Genomic DNA, 20,428 nt, shown 5'->3' with positions numbered 1-20,428 from the left:
CGGCTTGAAAAGTAGATGTGCAACTGAGGCTGCTTGACCCACTGAGTTCATCCAGCAGAATGTAGTTTGGCACATGGCCCTCCAAAATGGTGTGTTTCAGCAAACGGCCCCTCTAACACATTGTGTTTCAGCAAATGGCCCCTCCAATACTGTGTGTTCCGGCAAATGGCCTCTCCAACACAGTTTGTTCCGGCACATGGCCCCTCCAACACGGTGTGCCACCCCACACGGTCCTCCAACAATGTGCCTCAGCACACAGCCCATCCACCACGGCGTACCTCAGCACACAGCCCTTCCAATACGGTGTTCCTCAGCAAACGGCCGCTCCAACATGGTGTGTTTCAGCAAACGGTCCCTCCAACATGGTACGTTCCGGCAAATGTACTCTCCAACTCAATGTGCCACACCGCATGGCACCTCCAACATGGTATGTTTCAGCACACAGTCCCTCCAACACGGGGTGTATCAGCACACAACATCTCCAACTCAGTGTGTTTCAGCACATGGACCCTCCAATATCATATGTTACGGCACATGGACCCTCCAACTCAATATGCCACACCACACAGCAAATCGAACATGGTGTGTTTCAGCACATGATCCTTCCAACACTGTGTGTATCATCACACGGCACCTACAACATGGTGTGTTTTTGCACATGGCCTCTCCATCACGGTTTGCCTCAGCACATGGCGACTCCATTACAGAGTGCAAACGCACACAGCCCCTCCAACACAGTGTGTTTTAGCACATGGCCCCTCCAACTTGGTGTGGCTCAGGACACTCCAACCCCAACACGGTGTGTTTCGGCACACAGCGCCTCCAACACGGTGTGCCTAAGCATACAGCGCATCCAGCACGGTGGGTTTCAGCAAACGGCCCCTCGGCAAAGTGTGTTTCGGCACACTGCCCTTCGGAACAGTGTGTTTCAGCACAGCTCGTCCAATAGGTGTGTATCAACACACGGCCCCTCCAACACTGTGTGATCAGCACCCTACAACTCCAACACGTTGTGTTTCGGCACACAGCCCTTCCAACACGGTGTGCCTCAGCATCCGGCCCCCCCAACATAGTGTGTTTCAACAAACGGCCCCTCCAACATGGTGTGTCATGGTACATGGCCCTTCCGCACATTGTGTTTTGGTACAGGACATTTCCAGCACGATGAGTTTTGGCACGCAGCCCCTTCAACACCTTGTGTTTCAGCACACGGCACTTCCAACACGGTGTGCCACAGTACATGGTGCCTCCAACCTGGTGTGTTTCAGCACACGGCCCTTCCAACATGGGGTGTATCAGCACGCAGCCCCTCCAACTCAGTGTGTTTCTGCACATAGCCCCTCCACCATGGTGTGTTTCAGCACACGGTCCCTCCAACACTGTGTGTATCAGCACACGGCACCTCCAAAATGATGTGCCTCAGCAATTGGCCCCTCCAACTTGGTGTGCCTTAGCACAATACAACCATAACACGGTGTGTTTCGGCACACAGCCCCTCGAACATGGTGTGCCTAAGCACATGGCACCTCCAACATGGTAGATTTCAGCAAACCTCCGACACAGTGTGTTTCAGCACTGACCCAGTCCAACGTGGTGTGGTTTAGCACACGGCTCCTCCAACATAGTGTTTTTCAGCACACGGCACCTCCAACCTGCTGTGTATCAGCACATGGTGACTCCAACACGGTGTGCCTCAGCACACGGCCCCTCCAACATGGTGTAATTCAGCACACAGCTCCTCCAAAAATGTGTGATCAGAACCCTACAACTCCAACACGGTGTGTTTCTGCACACAGCCCTACCAATATGGTGTACCTCAGCAAACGGCCCCTCCAACACCGTGTGTCACGGCACATGTCCCTTCCTCACAGTGTGTTTCGGGACAGGGCCTGTCCAGAACTGTGTGTTTCAGCACGCAGCCCCTTCAATAAGGTGTGTTTCAGCACACAGCCCCTCCAACATGGTGTGTTTCAGTACTCGGCCCATCCAACACGATGTACCTCAGCGCACAGCCTTCCAACACGATGTACCTCATCACACAGCCCTCCAACAAGATGTACCTCAGCACACAGCCCTCCAACACGGTGTGTTCCGGCAAATGGCCCCTCCAACATGGTTTGTTCCGGCACACGGCCCCTCCAACACGGTGTGCCGCCCCACATGGTCCTCCAAAACTGTGTGCCACAGGATACGGCCCATCCACCATGGTGTACCTCAGCACATGACCCTCCAACATGGTGTGTTCCAGCACATGGCCCCTCCAACATGGTTTGTGTCAGCACACAGCCCCACCAGCACAGTGTGTCTTAGCACACGTCCAGTTTCAGAACATGGCCCATCCAACACGGTGTGATCAGCACCCTACAACAAAACAGTGTGTTTCAGCACACAGCCCTTCCAATATGGTGGTCCTCAGCAAACAGCCCCTCCAACATGGTGTGTTTCAGCACACGGTTCCTCCAGCACACGCCACCTACAACATGGTGTGTTTCAGCACACGGTCTCTCCAACATGGGGTGAATCAGCACAAAGCTCCTCCAACTCAGTGTTTTTCAGCACACAGCTCCTCCAACATGGTATGTTCTGGCACATGGAGGCTCCAACTCAATGACCAACACCTCACGGCACCTCCAACATGGTGTGTTTCAGCACATGGCCTCTCCACCATGGTTTGCGCAGCACACGGCCTCTCCATTACGGTGTGCAAACACACACAGCCCCTCCAACTCAGTGTGCCTAAGCACATGGCACCTCCAGCATGGTGGTTTTCAGCAAACGGCCACTCCAACACGATGTGTTTCGGCACATTGCCCTTCGGAACAGTGCGTTTCAGCACCGACCCCGTCCAACATGGAGTGATTTAGCACATGACCCCTCCAACATGGTGTGTTTCAGCATACAGCACCTCCAACACTGCATGTATCATTACACGGCACCTCCAACATAGTGTGTTTCAGCACATGGCGTCTCCACCACGGTTTGCCTCAGCACACGGCGACTCCATTACGGAGTGCAAATGCACACAGCCCCTCCAACACAGTGTGTTTTAGCACACAGCCCCTCCAACACGGTGTGACTAAGCACAGGACACCTCCAGCACGGTGGGTTTCAGCAAACGGCCCCTCCAGCATGTTGTGTTTCGGCACACTGCCCTTCGGAACAGTGCATTTCGGCACAGAGCCCTTCCGACATGGTATGCCTCAGCCAACGTACCCTCCAAAATGGTGTGTCACAGAAAATGGCCCTTCCGCACAGTGTGTTTTGGCACAGGGCCTTTCCAAAACGATGAATTTCGGCATGCAGACCCTTCAAAACGGTGTGATTCAGCACACGCTCCTCCAACACTGTGTGCTCAGCACACTACAACTCCAACATGGTGTGTTTCAGCATAGAGCCCCTCCAACTCTGTGTGCCTCAGCACAGGACACCTCCAACACGGTGTGGTTCGGTACACGGAACATCCAACATGGTGAGATTCAGCATACGGCCCCTTCAAGATAGTGTGTTTCGGCACATGGCTCCTCCAACTTGTGTGTAGGAGCACACTACCCCTCCAGCACTGTGTGGCTCAACACAAGCCACTTCCAACACTGTGTGCCTCAGCACAGGGCACCTCCAACATAGTGTGGTTCAGCACTCGGCCCATCCAACATAACCTGTTTTGACACAAGGTCCCTCCAAAACTGTATGTCTTAGCACACGGCCCCGCCAACACAGTGTGCCACAGCACACGCCGCTCCAACACTGTGTGCCATAGCACACAGCCGAACCACGACAGTGTGTTTCAGCACATGGCCCCTTCAACACGGTATGCCTCAGCACACTACAACTCTAGCACGGTGTGTTTCGGTACACGGCCCCTCCAACACTGTGAGATTCAGCATACAAGATAGAGTGTTTCGGCACATGGCTCCTCCAACTTGTGTGTAGGAGCATACTACCCCTCCAGCACTGTGTGGCTCAACACATGCCACTTCCAACACTGTGTGCCTCAGCACAGGGCACCTCCAGCATGGTGGTTTTCAGCAAACGGCCACTCCAACACGATGTGTTTCGGCACATTGCCCTTCGGAACAGTGCGTTTCAGCACCGACCCCGTCCAACATAGTGTGTTTCAGCACACAGCCCCTCCAACTCGGTGTGCCTCAGCACATTCCAGCCCCAACACAGTGTGTTTCGGCACACAGCCCCTCCAACACGGTGTGACTAAGCACACGACACCTCCAGCACGGTGGGTTTCAGCAAACGGCCCCTCCAGCATGTTGTGTTTCGGCACACTGCCCTTCGGAACAGTGCATTTCGGCACAGAGCCCTTCCGACATGGTATGCCTCAGCCAACGTACCCTCCAAAATGGTGTGTCACAGAAAATGGCCCTTCCGCACAGTGTGTTTTGGCACAGGGCCTTTCCAAAACGATGAATTTCGGCATGCAGATCCTTCAAAACGGTGTGTTTCAGCACACGGCACTTCCAACACGGTGTGCCACAGTACATGGTGCCTCCAACATGGTGTGTTTCAGCACACTGTCCTCCAACACTGTGTGTATCATCACATGGCACCTACAACATGGTGTGTTTCAGCAGATGACCTCTCCACCATGGTTTGTCTCAGCACATGGCCCCTCCATTACGGAGTGGTGTAGCACATGCCCCATCTAATATACTGTGTATCAGCACACGGCCCCTCCAACACTGTGTGCCTCAGCACACTACAACTCCAACATGGTGTGTGTTTCGGCATACAGCCCCTCCAACACTGTGTGCCTCAGCATAGGGCACCTCCAACATGGTGTGCCTAAGCACACAGACCTTCCACCACAGTTTGTTTTAGCATATGGCCCCTCCAACACGTTGTGTTTCAGCAAAAGGCCCCCCTGCAAGTTTTGTTTCAGCACACAGTCCCTCCAACACGATGCCACTCAGCACGCAGACTTTCCAACATGTTGTATTTCGGCACACAGCCCCTGCAACAAGGAGTGCCTCAGCACACGGACCTTCCAACATGGTGTGTTTCAGTACACGGTCTCTCCAACACTGGGTGTATCAGAACGCAGCCCCTCCAACTCAGTTTGTTTCAGCACACGGCCTCTCCAACATAGTATGTTCTGGCACATGGACCCTCCAACTCAATGTGCCACACGACACGGGAACTTCAATATGGTGTGTTTCAGCACACGGTCCCTCCAACATAGTATGTTCTGGCACATGGAGCCTCCAACTCAATGTGCCACACCGCACGGCACCTCCAAAATGGTGTGATTCAGCACACGCTCCTTCAACACTGTGTGCTCAGCACACTACAACTCCAACATGGTGTGTTTCAGCATAGAGCCCCTCCAACTCTGTGTGCCTCAGCACAGGACACCTCCAACACGGTGTGGTTCGGTACACGGAACATCCAACATGGTGAGATTCAGCATACGGCCCCTTCAAGATAGTGTGTTTCGGCACATGGCTCCTCCAACTTGTGTGTAGGTGCACACTACCCCTCCAGCACTGTGTGGCTCAACATATGCCACTTCCAACACTGTGTGCCTCAGCACAGGGCACCTCCAACATGGTGTGGTTCAGCACTCGGCCCATCCAACATAACCTGTTTTGACACAAGGTCCCTCCAAAACTGTATGTCTTAGCACATGGCCCCGCCAACACAGTGTGCCACAGCACACGACCCTCCAACACTGTGTGCCATAGCACACAGCCGAACCACGACAGTGTGTTTCAGCACATGGCCCCTTCAACACGGTATGCCTCAGCACACTACAACTCTAGCACGGTGTGTTTCGGTACACGGCCCCTCCAACACGGTGAGATTCAGCATACAAGATAGAGTGTTTCGGCACATGGCTCCTCCAACTTGTGTGTAGGAGCATACTACCCCTCCAGCACTGTGTGGCTCAACACATGCCACTTCCAACACTGTGTGCCTCAGCACAGGGCACCTCCAACATGGTGTGGTTCAGCTCTCGACCCATCCAACATAGCCTGTTTTGACACAAGGTCCCTCCAAAACTGTATGCCTTAGCACACGGCCCCACCAACACAGTGTGCCACAGCACACGACCCTCCAACACTGTGTGCCATAGCACACAGCCGAACCACGACAGTGTGTTTCAGCACATGGCCCCTTCAACACGGTATGCCTCAGCACACTACAACTCTAGCACGGTGTGTTTCGGTACACGGCCCCTCCAACACGGTGAGATTCAGCATACAAGATAGAGTGTTTCGGCACATGGCTCCTCCAACTTGTGTGTAGGAGCATACTACCCCTCCAGCACTGTGTGGCTCAACACATGCCACTTCCAACACTGTGTGCCTCAGCACAGGGCACCTCCAACATGGTGTGGTTCAGCACTCGACCCATCCAACATAGCCTGTTTTGACACAAGGTCCCTCCAAAACTGTATGCCTTAGCACACGGCCCCACCAACACGGTTTGCCACAGTATATGGTGCCTTCAACATGGTGTGTTTCAGCACACGGCCCCTCCAACATGGCCTGTTTTGGCACAAGGTCCCTCCAATACATTGTGCCTTAGCACACGGCCCATCCTACATGGTGTGCCACAGCACACGGTCCTCCAATACTATGTGCCACAGCACATGGCCCATCCATGGCGGTGTACATCAGCACACGGTCCCTCCACCATGGTGTGTTTCGGCACACGGCCCCTCCAACACGTTGTGTTCTGGCACATGACCCGTCCAACACGGTGTGTTTCAGCACATGGCCCATCCAACATGGCCTGTTTTGGCACATGGTCCCTCCAATACGGTGTGCCTTAGCACACGCCCATCCAACATGGTATGCCACAGGACACGATCCTCCAATACTGTGTGCCACAGCACATGGCCCATCCACGACAGTGTACCTTAGCACATGGCTCTCCAACATGGTGTGTTTCAGCACATGGCCCATCTAACGCATTGTGCCTCGACACACAGACCCTCCAACACGTTGTGCCTCACCACACAGCCCCTCCGCATGGTGTGCATCAGCATGCGGCCCCTCCGATGTTTTGCGTTTCAGCACACCCCCCCTCTGCAGGGTGTGTTGAAGCACGCTCCGAATCATCAGGCTGCCTGGTGTCTCTGGAAACTTGGGTTTAATCCTGCTCTGCTGTGCTGTGTTTGTGGATCTTCCAGATCCTCCCCGTGACCATATTTGTTTCTTCCAGGTGATCCGGTTCCCTCACATCTTCCAATGCCACGTTGTTGTTTGATGACTGCTAAAATGTCTTGGTGACTTGATTAATTTGCATTGATAATGTTATTGAAATCATACCTTTCATAAGTGCCAAGGTGTAGCCCTAAATGGTTTGAAGACCTTCATTAATGCTTTTTAATAGTCAATCAGAATTTTCATGGACTTTTAAATAGCAACACTCTGAAGAAAAATAACATATGCAGAATTCTCCTGATATCTGGAGAGACGTGGTTCGCTGTATTAATCCAGGGTTTGCTTTTGCGAGCTTACACTTCCAAATCTAAGAGCTGCTGGATAACTAATTGCCTGTGGTAATATATTGCCGGCAACTCACTGGAACCCTGTAACATAACACGAGACCTATTGTGTGGACAGAACACTTTCAGGAAATCCTGGTCGAGGGCTGAATGTTTTTACCCTTTTCTTTTTCAGCACAGTGGTAAAATGGATGAGAATAGGTTTGTTGCTGTGACCAGCACCACCGCAGCAAAGATATTTAACCTTTATCCCAGGAAAGGGAAAATAGCCAAAGGCTCCGACGCTGATATTGTCGTTTGGGACCCAAATGCTGTCAGGTAAGGTAGCAGCCCACAGGGTTTAACGTAGACTTCTCTGTACCATTCTCCTTTGCCAATATTTTTCAGATAGAAATATGCTATTTCCATATTTTTGTCACCATGACAATGTATCCTGAGAGTTAGCATTTATAAAGGCAATTTTGGAAGAAATTTATTTTGATCGGATTACTATTTAAATTGTGAATGACTGCAGCATGCTGTTATGCAGAAGGACTTGGGAGGTGCCTCTCCATCAATTGCAAGGTTTGTTTGCAGGTGCAGTTGGTAACCATTGGAAAGTTGTTCTTCTTTGTTGGAGGGATTGAATTTAGGAGCAGGAAGGTTATGCTGAGACTGTACATCAGGTTCAGCGCCAGAACGAGTGTTAGAAGGGGGCATTGGGGTAACAGGGTGGGGGGAGAGGGATCACAGACCAACATTCATAAACTCGCTCAGTGTGGTGTGTGGTGCTGCTGGTGGATGCTGGTATCTACCAAACAAACGTTAACCCCCTCCGTAGCTGCCCAAAGTGCTGCTTTTATTGCTGGGGGAGTCACTCGTGTGCATCAATCTAGATACTAATGGTCTGATGGCGAGTGATGGCTGCGAGCATGTGGGGGAGCACAGCACCTCACCTGCTTGGCGCTGACTTTGCTGTTCAGGGTACTGGTGAGGCCAACCTGCGTGCAGTTCTGGTCTCCTTACCTGATAACGGATAAGCTGGCTTTGGAGTCGGCGCACTGGAGGTTCACCAGGCTGATTGCAGAGATGAGGGGTTAGCCTAAGGAGAGAAGGGATTGTCTGGGACTAGATTCACTAGAATTTAGAGGGGACCTTAGAACACTACATCACTGAAACAGGCCCCTTTGGCCCTTCTACTCTCAGCTGAATCATTTTTTAACGTCCCACTGACCGACACCAAGTCCATAGCCCTCCATACCTCTCCCATCCATGCACCTGTCCAAATTCTTCTTAAATGTTAAAATTGAGCCTTTAATGTTATATAGAAATATATGACATTATGAAAGGAATACCTAAGGGGCGCATGGTTGGTGTAGCAGTTAGCGCCACGCCTTTACACCACCAGTGACCGGGACCGGAGTTTGAATTCCACGCTGTCTGTAAGGAGTTGGTACATTCTCCCCATGTCTGTGTGTGTTTCCCTGGGGGCTCTATTGGACAGCATGGGCCCGTGGGCCGAAATGGCCTGTTACCTGTTACCTTCTCAATTTTAAAAAAAGAAAAAAATAAGACAGAAGCAGGAAAGTTGTTTCCACTGGAAGGTGAGGGAAGAACTAGGGGGCATAGACTCAAGATTAGGGGAGTAAATTTAGGACGGAGATGAGGAGGAACTGCTTTTCAGGTGGCCAAAATATCCCGATGTAAAGCTGCATATTCTACCCCTATGCGGCTATTGGGAGGCTACCTGAAAGTGGAGATCCCGGCCAGGAGGAGAACTTACCTAACCCTCCTCCTGTAGGTATAATCTCCGGCTCTGAGAACCCCTGTTGCACCTGAAAGCAGATGCTGTCAATACATCTCCACTGGCACTCCCACCATGAAGTGTGGGTGTGCATACAGCCCTCCTCTACACTGTCTGAATCATAGACATTCTCGCCCACTCACCTTCCCATTGCACCCACTCCACTTGCCTCAAGGCTTTGTCTACTTTGTGTGTTCCTGTTTGGTTCCTTATATGTCTGAAAATAAAATGTAACTGTAACACTACACCCTGCACCTTGTAATATTGCACCATCTGCTGTAGGTACATGTGGGCTAACTTGTCTGGAGAGCATGGAAAACAAAGCTTTTCGTTGTATGTGGGTGCATGTGATAGTTTCCTTCCTCTCACTCTTGATAATTCTGGTTCCCTAGAAGCATAATTGCTTTCACCTTCTGCATGGCAGCCTCCAGCGATTTGTGCCCTGTTGTGTCTGAATGATTTTTAAAAGATTTAGACATACAGCACGGTAACAGGCCCTTCCAACCCACGAGCCTGTGCCACCCCAATGCCCCAATTAACCTACAAGATACTGCACATTTTTTAAAGGTGGGAGGAAACTGGAGTGCCCAGAGGAAACACTCGCCAACACGGAGGGAGCGTACAAATTCCTTAAAGACTGCGCTGGATTCGAACCCAGTTTTTAGCACCGTAATATCCTTGTGCTAACTGTGCACCCTTTGATTTCTCAACATTAAATTAAAAAGCAGCTTTCTCTGTTTTTTAATGTCTCAGGATCTTATCACGGTCCCAGAGGGTGCTTTTGCTGCTTCATTGTGTGGGATGGGAACTGGTCTGCCCAAGACCGCAAGTAACTGCAGAGGTTTGTGAACCATCAAACACAACCCCCCCCCCCCCCCCACTCCATCCGCTCCATCTACATCACCCACCCTCTTAGAAAATTAGCCATTAAAACCCTCATCCCATCCCAACCATAGTCTCTTCAACCTCTCCCTTCAGGAAGGAGATGCGCGAGTGAGAGATCAAGCAGTCAAAGATCCAAGGAGAGTTTCTTCCAGCCTCTTGAATGAACCTCAACACTTTTAAAATGATGCTACCTTAGCTGTGTACTGACTGATCTCTCTGTACCTCTCCACTTGTCTGATGTGCTATGTATGGGATACCTAGCTGGACTGTTTACAAAACAAGTGCACTTGAGGCTCCTCAGTAGGTGCCGATAAACTTAAGCTGAGGAGCCAGTGGTACAATGGTATAATGGTAGGTGTTCGTATCTCTTGATCAGTAGTTCAAGCCCTGGGTAGTGGCACAGAAACAATGTGATTTTCATTTGCCCTTTGTGTTCTTATACAGGACTATTTCAGTCAAAACCCATCACCAGGCTGTCGATTTCAACATCTTTGAAGGAATGGTCTGCCACGGAGTCCCTTTGGTTACGATCTCACGAGGGAAGGTGGTGTTTGATCATGGAAACCTGGACGTCATTCCAGGCCATGGAAAGTATATTCCACGAAAACCATTTGCAGAATACGTCTTCAAGCGCATCAGACAACGTGATCAGGTCAGTGACTGTTTTTGCGCTTAGCGATGCAAAATGAACACTGAGAGGCACCTGACTCAGCTGTTTCTCAGGCGTGTTCCTATTCGCCAGGAATTGGATTATATTTGCAACCTTAGTTCAACGAGCAGGAAGGCGATTCTCAGCAGTACGTCATGGAGTGCTAAGAGGGCACAGTGAGACACACACAGAACACTGCTGGCCATCCACTGCACCCTGACTTGTCTGCAGCCGTTGCGACTATGTCTTGCCACTGGGTCCAGATAGGCTGGAGCGAGAGAGTGAGGCTGACGACCTGCGCAACTCTCCCTCACTTTAATCCAAGTCCAGCACAAGTCATGACTTAACCCAAGGCACAGCACCTAAAGTCCTGTGACGGTGGGGGAGCAGCGAAGCAGCAGGTACACTGGAAGCTGGAGTCGCAAACCTGCACACAGGTGGTCCAGGGCATAGGGTCACTCTCTCTAGTTCCTTTTAACTGCTACATTTTCAGGCTGGCTTAGTAGTGATACCTTGAAGAAGGGCTCAGGCCCAAAATGTTGATTATACATCTTTACCTCCTATGGACATGATGTGGCCTGCTGAGTTTCTCCGGCGTTTGTGTGTTGTCACTTCAATCACAGTGACAAAGTTCAAAGTTCTGATTTATTGTCAGAGTACATGCACGATATAGACAACCCTGAGATTCTTTTTTCCTGCAGGCCAGGCATAATTTCTACTAACATAATAGCAGTGCAAAAAAAACTGTACTCAAGAAAAGATCCGTATACAAAAGAGAGAATGTAAACAAAGAAAGGAGTGCAAACAAGCTGCAATATAGAAAATTATTACTCAGTAATAACTAATGTACAAACCAAAAGACCTTAAATGAGTCCCTGATTGAGTTTGTCGTTGAGGAGTCTGATGATGGAGGGGCAGCAGCCGTTCCTGAACCTGGTGGTGCGAGTCTTGTGGCACCAAAACCTAATGGCAGCTGCGAGAACAGTGCATGAACTGGGTGGGGTGGATCCTTGATGATTGCTGCTGCTCTCTGACGGCAGTGTTCCCTGTAGATGTTCTCGATGGTAGAGAGGGTTTTGCCTGTGATGTCCTGGGCTGTGTCCACTACCTTTTGGAGAGCTTTATACTCAGGGGTATTAGTGTTCCCATAACAGACCATGATGCAACCGGTCAGCACACTTTCCACCACACTTCTGTAGAAATTTGCCAGAGTTTCCAAATGTCCTCAAACCCCTGAGGAAGTAAGTGTTCATGTGCTTTCTTCACGATGCCATTGGTGTGTTGGGTCCAGGAAAGATCCTCCAAGATAGTGACTCACCCTCTCCACCTCTGATCCCCAGTGATCACTGGATCATATACCTTTGGGTTTCCCTTCCTGAGGTCAATAATCAGCTCCTTGGTTTTGGTGACATTCAGTGCGAGGTTGGTGTTGGTGCACCATTCAGCCAAGTTTTCAATCTCCATCCTGTTTGCTGACTCATCCCCCCCTTTCATACAACCCACTATGTAGTATCATCAGTAAATTTGTAGATGGTGTTATTGTCGTATTGAGCCATCTTACTATAGGTGTAAAATGAGTAGAGCAGGGGGCTAAGAACACAGCCCTGTGGTGTTCCGATACTGGTGGAGATTGTGGAGAAGATGTTCTTACTGATTGTGGTCTGGAAGTGAGGAAATCCAGAATCCAACTACACAGTGGGGTGTGGAGTTCCAGGTCTTGGAGTTTGCTAATCAGTTTTGAGGAGATGATGTTAAATTTCAAACTGTAGTTGATAAAGAGCATCCTGATGTAGGCATCTTTACTGTTCAGGTGCTCCAGGGCTTTGTGTAGAGTCAATGAGAGGGCATCTGCTGTCTACCTGTTTCTATGATAGGTGAAAACATTAATAAACATTGAAATACTACAGCACTGTACAGGCCCTTCGGCCCTCCACGTTGTGCCGAACTGTATAAAAGTGATAAACGCTCTCTACCCTATAACCCTCTACTTTCTCTTCGTCCATGCACCCATCTAATAGTCTTTTAAAGGCCCCTAATATTTCAGCCTCCTAGCCAGGCGTTCCAGGCCTCAACAACTCTCTGTGTAAAACCCTCCCCCTGATGTCTCCCCTATACTTCCCTTCCTTAATCTTATACATATGACCTCTAGTGGTTGTTATTCCCACCCTAGGAAACAGGTATTGGCTGTCCAGACTATCTATGCTTCTCAGAATTTTGTAGACCTCGATCAAGTCCCCTCTCATCCTTCTACCCTCCAGAGAAAAGTCCCAGCTTTGCCAACCTTGCCTCATAAGACATGCCCTCCAATCTAGGGAACATCCTGGTAAATCTCCTCTGCACCCTTTCCATAGCCTGCACATCCTTCCAATAATGAGGTGACCAGAACTGGACACAATACTCCAAATGTGGTCTCATCAGAGACTTATAAAGCTGCCACATGACTTCTCTACTCTTGACCATGTCATCGCACAGACAGGAGCTGATATGCTTCAACCCCAGCCTTTCAAAACACTTCATCACTGTAGATGTAAGTGCTACTGATTGATAATCATTAAGGCAGGTTACTACACTCTTCTAGGGTTCCAATATGATTGACGTTTGTTAGAAACAGGTGGGTACTACACCCTGCTGGAGAGAGATATTGAAGATATCTGTGAATACATTGATAAGTTGGTCAGCACAGATTTTATAATGCTCAGCCGGGTACTCCATCTGGACTGGATGTTTTACTCGGATTCATTCTCCTAAAGGCAGCCCACACATAATCTTCAGATATGGACAGGATGGGATCATCAGGGGACATGGGGTGTGCAGTGATGGTTCCTTTTTGCTCTTGTGGTCAAATCGGGTGTAGAAGACATTGAGTTCATCTGGGAATGAGGCTTTGCCATCTCCTACTGAACCAGAGTTGGTTTAGTAGCAGGTTATGGCATTTAAGCCCTGCCACAGCTGTCAGGTGGCCCTTATTGTTTCCATTTTTGTCCTTCAGCCATACTTTCACCGTCTTCACCACTGGTGCTCTAGTACTCAGTCTCTTCTTGTTCACTGGGTGTACAGGGCAGTGGATGTTGTCTATTTGGACTTCAGTAAGGCCTTTGACAAGGTCCCACACGGAAGATTAGTTAGGAAGGTTCAATGGTTAGGTATGAATATGGAAATAGGAAAATACATTCAATAGTGGCTAGGTGGGAGTTGCCAGACAGTGGTGGTGAAGAAGTGTTTGTCAGGTTGGAGGCTGGTGGCTAGCGGTGTGCCTCAAGGATCTGTATTGGGTCCACTGTTGTTTGTAATACATATTAATGATGTAACTGATGGGGTGGTAAATTGGATTAGTAAGTATGCAGATGATACTAAGATAGGTGGCATTCTGGATAGAGAGGAAGGTTTTCAAATCTTGCAGACTGATTTGGGCAAGTAAGAGGAGTGGGCTGAAAGTTGGCAAATGGAGTTTAATGCTGACAAGTGTGAGGTGCTACATGTTGGTAGGACTAATCAAAGTAGGACATACATGGTGAATGGTGGGGTTGTAAAGAATGCAATTGAACAGAGAAATCTAGGAATAATGGTACACAGTTCCCTAAAAGTGGAATCTCAGGTGGATAGGGTAGTGAAGAAGGCCTTTAGAATGCTGGCCTTTATAAATCAGAGCATAGAGTATAAGAGTTAGAAGGTAATATTAAAATTGTTCAAGGCATTGGTGAGGCCAAATTTGGAATATTGTGTTCAGTTCTAATCACCAAATTATAGGAAGGATGCGAACAAAATAGAGAGAGGATTCACCAGACGAGACCTGGGTTTCAGCACCAAAGTTATGGAGAAAGGTTAAACAAGTTAGGTCCTTATTCCTTGGAGGGTAGAAGGCTGAGGGGTGGGGATTTAAAATATTGAGGGGGATAGATAGATAGACTAGATGTGGATAGACTTTTTACATTGGGGATAAGGGAGATTCAAACAAGAGCTGAGAGTTAGGGGGCAAAATTTTAGGTGCAACACAAGGGGAAGCTTCTTTACTCAGAGAGCGGAGTCTGTGTAGAATGAGCTTTGAGTGGAGGTGGTAGAGGCAGGCACAATATTTTCTTTTAAGAAAAACGCAGATAGGTGTATGGATGTAAAAGGTATGGAAGGTTTATGGGCAGAAAGCAGGTCAGTGGGACTGAGAGACTACAAGTGTTTGGGCACAGACAAGAAGGGCCGAGATGGCCTGTTTCCGTGCTGTAATTAATTGTATGGTTAGATGGTTTATAAGTACAGCTGGGTGATCAGACTTGCCGGTCTGGTTGTGTGATGGCTCAGTTCACATTCTTCATGGTGTGGAGCAATGGTCGAGTGTGTTGGCTCCTCTTGTTTCTCAGGTAATGTGATGGTGGTAGTTCATTAGAGACATCTTCGGTTTGGCCTGGTTAGTCCCCTACAATGATCGGGAAGACATCAGGATGTGCTGTCTCATGGCTGTTTATCACAGTGCTCTGCCCCTCTAGTGCCAGCCTGATGCTAACCTGGGACAGAATGTACACTGCGGCCAGGATGATGGCGATGAACTCCCTCTGTAAACAGAATAGACAACACTTGATCACCACACCTTCCAAGTCAGGGGAGCAGGGTTGAGACATGACCGTCACATTTGTGCACCACAGTGAATTAATGACAGTGCAAATGCTGCCTCTCCTGGTTTTTTCCTGATGTCAGTGTCTGATCAGTGCAGTGGATGGTGAAGCTCATGGGCTGTGTCCACACACAGCAATGCCTGGATGTGCCTCTGCTGCTATCATCTGACTCTGAGTTCATCCAGTTTATTTTCCAGAGATTGTACATTGGCCAGAAGGATGGTAGGGAGCATAAGCCTTGGGCCCAGCATCTTTGTTTGACCTGCAGCTCCCTTCTGCCTCCAAGTGGCCGAGTTTTCTTTAAATGGCCCTTGCATCAGCTGTTTGAGGCCCCCACTGTCTTTAATTGTCTTGGTTCATCTCTAGCAACATTCTCCCCTTTCTCAATTTCTCTGTCTCCCTCTCAGGAGACAAGCGCTTCGTAGATATTTTCTACAAACCTACCAACTCCCAGAATGGCACTGAGTACACATCTTCACAACATGTCCCCAGAAAGGATTCTATTCCTTTCTCCTCCTCTGCTGCATCTGCTCCCAGGATGAAATCTTCCTCACGACATCATTTGAGGTGTTCTCGACTACTCAGCACTTACCCACAGGTCCTCTATTTTTTGGCCCCCTCCATTCTGATTCCACTTGGCCTAACACCCCACCAACATATCCTCCATCATTTACACCATCTACAAAGTGATCCCATCACTAGAAACATCTTCCCTTCTCCTTCCCTCTCCACTACCTCCAAACCCACACTTGCATCCACCCACACCCACACTAATATCCACCCACACCAACACTGATATCCGCCCACACCTGCACTAATATTTACCCTATCCCATAAACACAAACACCCACACTATCATCCACCGACACACACACTAACATTCAACCACTCCAATACACACACACACACACACACACACACACACACACACACACACACAACCATACTTCTTTCTTTGGCTTGGCTTCGGGGACGAAGATTTATGGAGGGGTAATGTCCACGTCAGCTGCAGGCTCGTTTGTGGCTGACAAGTCCTTTTTTTTTGAAGACTTTATTTAAAATTTTATAACATGAATACAATAGAGAATTACATTTAAAGAAAAATAATTTAAAAAAATTAAAATGGTATGATTACAATATTACATCAGAAAACTACACAAAATAACCCCCCCCCCGTTGATTGTAACACAATATTAGTAATCTAACTTAAAATTAGTCCAGCCCTCCCCCGCCCAAAATAAAGAGTGAAGAGTTAATAAAATTAACAATATTATATATGGAAAAAAAAATACCCACTTACAAAAAAAGAGATAAAACTTAACCTAAAAAAAATTCTAACAACAAAAAATTTTTTTATCAATACTAAAATATCTCACTTAAACATATATTTAAATCAAACTTAAATGCATATAATTAGCAAACGGAGTCCACTTTAACTTATAAAAAGACATCCTAGTGGCTGACAAGTCCGATGCGGGACAGGCAGACACGGTTGCAGCGGTTGCAAGAGAAAATTGGTTGGTTGGGGTTGGGTGTTGGGTTTTTCCTCCTTTGTCTTTTGTCAGTGAGGTGGGCTCTGCGGTCTTCTTCAAAGGAGGTTGCTTCCCGCCGAACTGTGAGGCGCCAAGATGCACGGTTTGAGGCGATATCAGCCCTCTGGCGGTGGTCAATGTGGCAGGCACCAAGAGATTTCTTTAGGCAGTCCTTGTACCTCTTTGGTGCACCTCTGTCTCGGTGGCCAGTGGAGAGCTCGCCATATAACACGATCTTGGGAAGGCGATGGTCCTCCATTCTGGAGACGTGACCTACCCAGCGCAGTTGGATCTTCAGCAGCGTGGATTCGATGCTGTCGGCCTCTGCCATCTCGAGTACTTCGATGTTGGTGATGAAGTTGCTCCAATGAATGTTGAGGATGGAGTGGAGACAACATTGGTGGAAACGTTCTAGGAGCCGTAGGTGATGCCGGTAGAGGACCCATGATTCGAAGCCGAACAGGAGTGTGGGTATGACAACGGCTCTGTATACGCTAATCTTTGTGAGGTTTTTCAGTTGGTTGTTTTTCCAGACTCTTTTGTGTAGTCTTCCAATGGCACTATTTGCCTTGGCGAGTCTGTTGTCTATCTCATTGTCGATCCTTGCATCCGATGAAATGGTGCAACTGAGATAGGTAAACTGGTTGACCATTTTGAGTTTTGTGTGACCGATGGAGATGCGGGGGGGCTGGTAGTCATGGTGGGGAGCTGGCTGATGGAGGACCTCAGTTTTCTTCAGGCTGACTTCCAGGGCAAACATTTTAGCAGTTTCTGCAAAACAGGACATCAAGCGCTGAAGAGCTGGCTCTGAATGGGCAACTAAAGCGCCATCGTCTGCAAAGAGTAGTTCACGGACAAGTTGCTCTTGTGTCTTGGTGTGAGCTTGCAGGAGCCTCAGATTGAAGAGACTGCCATCCGTGCGGAACCGGATCTAAACAGCGTCTTCATTGTTGAGGTCTTTCATGGCTTGTTTCAGCATCATGCTGAAGAAGATTGAAAAGAGGGTTGGTGCGAGAACGCACCATTGCTAATGGAGAAGGGTTCAGAGAGCTCATTGCTGTATCTGACCCGACCTTGTTGGTTTTCGTGCAGTTGGATAACCATGTTGAGGAACTTTGGGGGGCATCCGAGGCGCTCTAGTATTTGCCAAAGCCCTTTCCTACTCACGGTGTCGAAGGCTTTGGTGAGGTCAACAAAGGTGATGTAGAGTCCTTTGTTTTGTTCTCTGGACTTTTCTTAGAGCTGTCTGAGGGCAAAGACCATGTCATTTGTTCTCTGCACTTTTCTTGGAGCTGTCTGAGGGCAAAGACCATGTCAAAGCTGTCTGAGGGCAAAGACCAGTAAATGACCAATTTGAACAAATGAAATTATGATTTATAATTGTGGTTCATATTGGCAGTTAATTGATCTGAACAACGTTTCAAACTACTTGCTATGGTTGAGCCTGCATTTAAATCTTGGAACACTGATGTTTATTATTTTGTGCTATGACATCTGGTGTTATCCAAAGGGAAAGGAAGTCATGTAGGCAATGCTGTTATGGTGTATCCAGCATGCATCCAGCATTGTTCCCTCGGTGTGTATACAAGGGATGCCAGTATTGCTGCTTTAATGTGTACAGCAGGCATGTATGCATTGCTGCTCTGGTGCATACACAGACAAGTGCATTGCTGCTCTGGTGAGCATAGCAGGCAATCCGATGTTGCTGCTCTGGTCTGTACAGCAGAAACGTGATTTTCTCTCAAGTATAGCTTTTAAAATTGTGAAATTGTGCTTCTATTGATGGTCAAATATGTTAATCAATGTTTTTAAAATACAGATTTGTCACCTTAAGCCAGTGCAGAGGAAATCATACTCCGGAGAATCAGCAGCAAATTAACCAAGCTTTACCTCGTCTGGTAAGTATTGCATATTTATTATTTGATTGGAGCACAAACGATTTCTACCAAAGTTGTGTTTGCTTTTATGTCGTTGGAGAATCCACCAAATAAATCAGTTCTTGGGAGGAGATCAAAGGGTTTAAGAAAGTTATTGAAAGTTGTCTCATATTTTTTCATAACTTTATTTATTCGTTCAACAAAGTTATTACATACAATAAGAAAAATACATATTATGAACATTTTCATATATAAAAAAAGAGAAAAAAGAAAAAAGAACCCCCCCTTCCCCCTCTCAGCCAACTCTCTTTGGGAGAGCCAAAGAAAGAGAAAAGAAAACTGAAATATATTTACTAAAATTTAATCAAGGTAAATCTAAATGTAAATATTCTAAATATAAAGACTACTTATTAAAAAAAAATAATTATCATGTAAAACATATGTAATTTTTTCCTTTACTAAACAAGTTTTCATCTCATTATGCCATCTATTAATATCAATCACATTAGCATTTTTCCATGTACTTGCTATACATTTTTTGCAACAGATAAAGCTAAATACACAAAAGCAATCTGAAATTTATCTAATCCTAAATCTTTCAAAGGATTCAACTCACCCAACAAAAATATTGTCGGATCCAGAGGTATTTTGATCTTGTACAAATGTTCCAAAAACAATTCAATTGCTTTCCAAAAAGATTGTATATGTACACATAACCAAACAGCACGAAAAAAGTTCCAACCGAATTACCACATCTAAAACAAGAATCTGATTCACTAAAACCATATTTTTAAAAACTTTTCAGATGTTAAATACAATTGATGTAAAAAAATGTAATTAACCATTGGATAGTGAACATTTATCAATCTAGTAACACGATCATGACCAGTCATCCTCAAAAAAAGTAAGGTTAATAACACTTTCCCATTTAATCTTAGATCTAAAAAAGTTTTTTCCATACTTTCAATGAAATATATCCCTTCTTTGGTGCAATCACAGGAAAAGATTCAAATTTAGTCAATTTAGGTAAAATCATATTTCTACCAAATATTTGTTTTACGAGATCAAAGTTGATAATAAACAAATAAAGAATTCTCATTAATACCAAAATCTTCCCTCATTTGATTAAATGATAAAAATTGACCTTCTTTAAAACAATCCCTCAAGTTTTTTATACCTTTAGATTTCCAATGTAATAAACATTGATTATGCATTGAAAAAGGAATAAGTTGGTTATTATATAACGGTGTTAAAGTCAATAATTTACCCTTAGAACCTATCATTCTATTTTTCCTCATCCATAACTTCATTAAATGTTTTAGTTTATGCACATTATATTGTTGTAATAAATTTAAATTCCACCAAAACAAAAATTGATGTATTTCAAATTCAGAAATATTCACCATCTCAATTTTAGCTCAACTTGGGGGCTGTACCAAATCCATTAATAAACTAATAAATTTAAATTGAGCTGCCTCATAATAATTTTGAAAATGTGGTAAGCTTAATCCCTCTAATGCATCCAGGTTAGCTTATTCAAAGCTACTCTCGGAAATTTACCCTTCCATAAAAATTCCCTAACCATTTTATTTATATCTTGAAAAAAATTCTTATTAAATAAACATGGAATTGA

At 46.9% G+C, this 20,428-nt stretch overlaps 1 protein-coding gene across 3 annotated transcripts in view; it reads left to right on the top strand.

Annotated features, from left to right (window-relative positions):
* Window positions 1-20,428, top strand: part of dpys (dihydropyrimidinase) — a 104,286-nt gene that overhangs the window by 74,509 nt on the left and 9,349 nt on the right. For all 3 annotated transcript variants that reach the window (XM_069920256.1, XM_069920258.1, XM_069920257.1), the window contains exons 7-9: window positions 7,641-7,783; window positions 10,578-10,785; window positions 18,738-18,816. In XM_069920256.1, the coding sequence (XP_069776357.1) occupies window positions 7,641-7,783; window positions 10,578-10,785; window positions 18,738-18,797 (411 nt within the window). In that variant the 3' untranslated portion in view covers window positions 18,798-18,816. The remainder of the gene's footprint in view (window positions 1-7,640; window positions 7,784-10,577; window positions 10,786-18,737; window positions 18,817-20,428) is intronic.

Source organism: Narcine bancroftii, chromosome 2, assembly GCF_036971445.1.
Source record: "Narcine bancroftii isolate sNarBan1 chromosome 2, sNarBan1.hap1, whole genome shotgun sequence".
Lineage (NCBI taxonomy): Eukaryota > Metazoa > Chordata > Chondrichthyes > Torpediniformes > Narcinidae > Narcine > Narcine bancroftii.
Note: the sequence above shows the minus strand (reverse complement) of the source record. Positions and strands in the feature narration are given on the sequence as shown.